The sequence below is a fragment of the Salvelinus fontinalis genome, unplaced genomic scaffold, assembly GCF_029448725.1.
Source record: "Salvelinus fontinalis isolate EN_2023a unplaced genomic scaffold, ASM2944872v1 scaffold_0828, whole genome shotgun sequence".
Taxonomy (NCBI): Eukaryota; Metazoa; Chordata; class Actinopteri; order Salmoniformes; family Salmonidae; genus Salvelinus; species Salvelinus fontinalis.
The window spans coordinates 1-5,905 of record NW_026601037.1 but is presented as its reverse complement, the minus strand read 5'-3'; the positions used below and the strand labels follow the sequence as shown (position 1 = coordinate 5,905).

The window sequence follows — 5,905 nt, the reverse complement described above, 5'->3', positions numbered from 1 at the left end:
TATGAGTGTACTGTATGCTGTAGGTACACTGGTAGCATGTGGTAACATGACACAACACTTGGTGGTGGTCAATGCGCTCGCATATCAGCATTTCACAACTCTTCTGATTTCACAATTAACACATGTTTGACACAGACATGTTTGACACAGTCATGCATTATTGAGAACAAAATAAAGATGAGAAAATGGAAGCTGTTGACTGTTACAAGCTTTTTACTCAGCCTAGGAACTCACATTAAATGCTCAAATCAAATGTAAAAAATTGGTTGCATACACATTTTTGACCAGAGTCAATACTCTCTAGTTAGTGTCAGGGCATCTGGTTGGTCTGACATGGGGCTGGGAGTCAGAGGTTTGTCAGCATCCCTGAGTAGAGGAGTCTCCTCGGTCGTTGACAGTCATTGGATGGTTGGTGTGTGGTGGGGAGCAGACTGACAGTTCCGGAAATTCTGTTGACGTTCTCTCAGGAAGGAAGAGAACACACTGCACAGCAGTGGACCTGCATCAGGCAGAGAAAAGACGCTGTCAGCAGGCAGCTGCTGACAAAGTGCTGTGTCTGTCTGTACTGTTTCATGTATTGGCAGGGCATAAATATCCTCAGAGAGACAGAGTCTTGAATTGAACACACCACAGCTAGAATTGTCATCAACCCTCCCAGATTTGGCCTAGTGTTCTATAGTCAGCCTGATGGTCTACCTCACGAGCAGTAACATTATTCTGGGACTATTTTGTACTATATTGTATGATCTCTCAGAATGAGAGAGGGGTGTGTGTGTGTTTATATATTTACACACACACACACACACACACACACACACACACACACACACACACACACACACACACACACACACACACACACACACACACACACACACACACCTGAGGCAGAAGATTGAGGGCTCAGGTCGTGGCAGGGAGCCATGGGTGCAGGACAGGAGTAGGTAGGAGTTGGCTGCAGTTCTGCCCTCTCCGTAACTCAATTACCATGTCATATTTCACTCCATGATTTCATTAAGGTTCATTTGCCTGCAGAGATGCCCAAGTAAAAGCTTACTTATGCTTTTCTTTGTCCTACCACTCTGGGTTCCCTAACCAGACCAATGTGATTTGTGGGCAGAGTACCGATGTCTCTGTAGATGCCTTTAGAAATGAAGCGGCAAATGCAGCCCATTCTATTATCTTAATGATGAGTTCTGAAGTTGACAAAAGAATACAGAGACATTTTTCCCTAAAGCCATTTTGTGCTCTGTGTGACTCTAAAATATCATTTGAGACGGACAGTCTGGGTGACCTTCATCAGTTTATCCTGGGTGGGGGGGGGGCTTTGACCTCTGACCCATCAGGATGCCTGAGTGAGACAGGAGTGGTGGCGGGTCATGAAATAATGAACACAGTCACTGGCTTTTCATTCCCAGAGAAAAGTGTCGTGGAAATTCAGTACTGAGAGAGACTTGGTCTTAGTCATTTCTTCAAACAATCATCTTTATATAATATCGATTAATGATTGCAATAATGAGACCGTTAGCCCACCAGTCTTGACTGACTGTTAGGCTGATAGTCTAGCCTTTACAGACGATGCACAGTTTTTATATAGCTGATCCCAAGATTGCTTAGTCAGTCACTTCTAACCTTCCCATAAGCCACTTTGGTTATCTACACAGGATGGTCTTTTACTTAGTTTCCCAGATGCCAGGAAGATGAGACAATGAGGCATTATTCTTAATTCTTCCAGGCTCTCTATCTCGAGTCACACACACCACATCTTGTCTATAGAATGCTAGCTTTTAGGTTTTTATCACCAACACAAGTCAATTGTCAGCTTCAAGCTGTCTCTAGTAGAACCCATGTCCTCAACACCCAGACTGGCTGCAGGGTGCTAGAGTGGAGGCCATAAAACACAGCATTAGCAGGACAATTGTTACATATCCAACAAGGTGAATACATCATTTTTTCCTCACAAAAGAGAAAATGTGTTATTTGAGTGCATGTTGGGGTGGAGTTAAGGTTGTAAGGGGAGGAGGGCGTGGGGGGGTGACGCTGGGCTGGGGAGGCCTCGGGGCAGGAAGCAGGCAGGGACCCAGCTGTCCTCCCAGTCCCAGTGGAAATCCCTGACCTATAAAGAGGAATGACAGGCATGCAGGGTGCTGTGGGCCAGGCGGGGACACAGCCACACATTGAAAATGCACGCATGCACGCGCACACACACACACAGGCCTTATTCCAACCAGTGGCGGTCGATGCTGTTTAAGATGAGGAATGATTTTTTTTCTTTCCATTACAGCATATTGGATGACTGCCATTCATATTCCGTTCACCTATCTCAATGTAACATTGATAGGTTTAGGCTACTCACATTTTCCCTATAGCCATCATGAGGTTGCTACAACCTAGCCTATGAGGGAAAGCTAACAATGTAGGTCGAGAGAAATTTCAGTAATCAAGGTGACAGACAGTGACACATTCAATACCGCCTTGCACACTCTTGGCTGCATCTAGCTGATCTAGGGTGTAATCATTAGTCGAACAGTTGCAAACAAGAGTTCTATTGGAGAAATTCAGGTATGTTTATCCCCTTTTCGTTCTGTTTGGGAAATGTTTTTCAACAGAGTAGGCGGAATGAATACACCCGCACACACAAACACAGTTCACTTCCATAGCAGCCATACACACACAGTGTGACTTTGATCGTTGGCTAATTCCTTCTCGCATCTATGCGCTCTCCTCCTCTCACCTTTTCCCTTCACTTGTGGACTCCAGTGCACAACACATCAGCTGTCAGGCAAAAAAAAAAACATTCCAAGCCAAACCTTCAAATCATAACCGCTACACACAGCCTACATCGTTGTCACCATATTAGCTCACGTCAAGTCAACATGGCTACTAAAACTAACACTTTAGTAAACCCGCTACAATAATGCACTACAGTGTATAGTCAGCAAGCAGTTTAGCAGTTACACTGGCGGCCCCAGTGGCAATAAATTAATAAAACCAAAAGCTTACCTTGACTTGGAAGAGTTCCAGTGTTGGATAGCCATAGCTAGCTAGGTAACATAGCATCCCTCTCTGTTTGAGCCAGGTGTTTGAGTAGGCTAAACTAGCTAGCGAAGTAAGTGAAAGTGGAAAAAACGATATAGCTCTCGTTTAATTTTTTAAAGAATTTCCTTTGTTTAACTTCAATTACTGTCTCTCTCTTTGAGTCAACGACTCACCACATGTTATGCACTACTAGCTAGCTGTAGCTTATGCTTTCAGTACTAGATTAATTTTCTGATCCTTTGATTGTGTCAACAACATGTCAGTTAATGCTGCAAGAGCTCCGATAGGTTGAAGGAAGTCCTCTGGAATTTCTGTAAATTTATGGAAGGGGTGAGTACCACGACCCTCCTAGGTTTTCTATTGAAGTCAATGTACCCAGAGGAGGAAGCTAGCTGTCCTCCAGCGACACCATGGTGCTACCCTACAGAGTGCTGTTAAGGCTACTGTCGACCTTCATTGCAAAACTGTGTTTTAATAGACTATTTGGTGATATTTAGTATAGTTTTATCTAAAAAGGTTCACTTTAATGTTTCACTGTTTATATTTATGAAATTCACTGAGGAGGATGGTCCTCCCCTTCCTCCCGAGGAGCCTCCACTGATTCCAACCCAATGTCAAACAGACTGACATGGCACACATTTCTCATTAACCAATGTCAGCCATGATGTTTCCTTGACAGAGGAACCCTGAAGAGGGGTAAGAGGTTAGTTTGAGGAAGGAGTTGCGTTGACCACATGCTACACATGTGCTTATTTTCAGCTGGAGAGCCATACCATTGTAATATCAGCAGTTACATGGGTATTGTTGGAGACAAGTCACACTGACTGGGGAGATGAACAGGACACAGATAACAATAATTTCCCTTACTCCGAAAGGAAGTGGCAAAGCGTCATCTAGTCTACTGCTCTGAAAGACATTGACATCACTTATCATTTTCTAAAATAACTACTAATATCTTTCAGTTTGTCTGCAACAAAGTTTATTTTCAAGGACACTTGTACAAATATAGTAAACAAGCCAAAGACAAATATTATACCTGACATTTTCTCACAAATCTACATCTTAATCATGGTATAAATTTCCAAAATCGAAAATGTAATACTACCGTGTAGTAAATGTGACTTGATTAAAACATTTCATAGAAACATGATTATTTTTTAGATACAAAAACACATGCAGCCTTCTCATGTTAGAGGAGCTGTCATTGTCTCCAAACACCATGTTATAGAGAGAAACTTCACTGACAAGGGCTGCATACCAAATGGCACCATATTCCCTATTTAGTGCACTACTTCGATCAGGGCCCATAGAGAATTACATTTATAGAGAAGAGGTTGCCATTTGGGATGTACCCAATTTCTCCATCAGGTAGCAGAAGAAAGCAGGTCTTCCTCACTGTCCCATACAGCAGACCTCTCCTCTCGGGCCTACAGGTTGGAGCGAGTTAGCCATGGAAACTCCTAAGAGACACAGACAGAGACAGACCATGGACAGTCAGTCGAACTGGCTTTGACGTCCAGATTTGAATTTGCATGGTGTAGACCAGGGAATGGGGCATCATGTCAGATTTGTCCTGTAGTTACCTGTTGCTTCCTGTCTGAGGAGGGGTCTATGAGGACGTTGAGGAGACTAGGTCTCTCCCAGTCACTGAGGCTGAGCTGTAAGGCACTACGCAGCTCCTCCTCTGTCCGCACCAGGAACCCTCGTCCTCCGAAGGCGTTCATGACCTCGTCATAGCGGGCTTCAGGTAGCAGGGTCACAGGGGGGGCTCTGGAGAGAAGAGGGGGGAGAACCGAGGACAAGATGACCAACATACTTTCACAAGAGGGAATCCTGACCTTGACATAACCAGTCAGAGTAGGCCCAGTCCCAAATTGACCTTTAAACCCAAACCACTCTGTACTCACACAGTGGTGAGATCTCCCATCTTCCCCATCATTTCCCACGTCTCTGCGTCCACGCCGCTGTAGATCCCGTTGTTGTTGACCACGATGATGACCACCGGGAGTTTATACCTGGTCAGAGGGGAAAGCATCAATGACGAGGGGAAAGCATCAATGACTAGGTTAGGGGGTTGACACTTTAATTATCCTATGCACCTGACCAGTGATTACTACAACCACGTTTTGCTATGTGAGAGAGACCTTGACTGTACCAACCTGCACATGGTCTCCACCTCCATCCCAGAGAATCCAAAGGCACTGTCCCCCTCCACACACACCACCCTCTGGCCTGTGTTCTGGTTCCTCTGCACTGTTGCAGCTGCGATGGCAAAGCCCAGACCCACCCCCATCGTCCCGAAGGTGCCAGCATCCAACCTACACACACACACACACAAGTCTGCGTTAACACGAGCTCAGAGTGTGTATAAAGGTACCTTAGTTGGTCTGTGTGCTAAGTAGGAAGCAAGGAACAATATCTGGGGGGGGGGGTAAGATACTAAGAGAGACCATCTAGTCAACCTGTCAGGCAGCACTACATTGAGGGGTCATCCAGTCAACCTGTCAGGCAGCACTACATTGAGAAGTCATCCAGTCAACCTGTCAGGCAGCACCACATTGAGAAGTCATCCAGTCAACCTGTCAGGCAGCACTACATTGAGAAGTCATCCAGTCAACCTGTCAGGCAGCACTACATTGAGAAGTCATCCAGTCAACCTGTCAGGCAGCACTACATTGAGAAGTCATCCAGTCAACCTGTCAGGCAGCACTACATTGAGAAGTCATCCAGTCAACCTGTCAGGCAGCACTACATTGAGAAGTCATCCAGTCAACCTGTCAGGCAGCACTACATTGAGAAGTCATCCAGTCAACCTGTCAGGCAGCACTACATTGAGAAGTCATCCAGTCAACCTGTCAGGCAGCAC

The 5,905-nt window shown here is 45.2% G+C and overlaps 1 protein-coding gene across 1 annotated transcript; it reads right to left on the bottom strand.

Annotated features, from left to right (window-relative positions):
- Positions 1 to 3,995: 3,995 nt before the first annotated feature.
- LOC129847411 (2-hydroxyacyl-CoA lyase 1-like) lies at positions 3,996 to 5,391 on the bottom strand. Its single transcript, XM_055915197.1, has 4 exons — positions 5,199 to 5,391; positions 4,947 to 5,054; positions 4,623 to 4,809; positions 3,996 to 4,499 (listed from the first exon to the last, which is right to left on the bottom strand). Exons 1-4 carry the CDS (start codon positions 5,330 to 5,332, stop codon positions 4,467 to 4,469), a joined length of 462 nt encoding a protein of 153 aa, XP_055771172.1. The 5' UTR covers positions 5,333 to 5,391; the 3' UTR covers positions 3,996 to 4,466.
- Between the last annotated feature and the right edge of the window lie 514 nt (positions 5,392 to 5,905).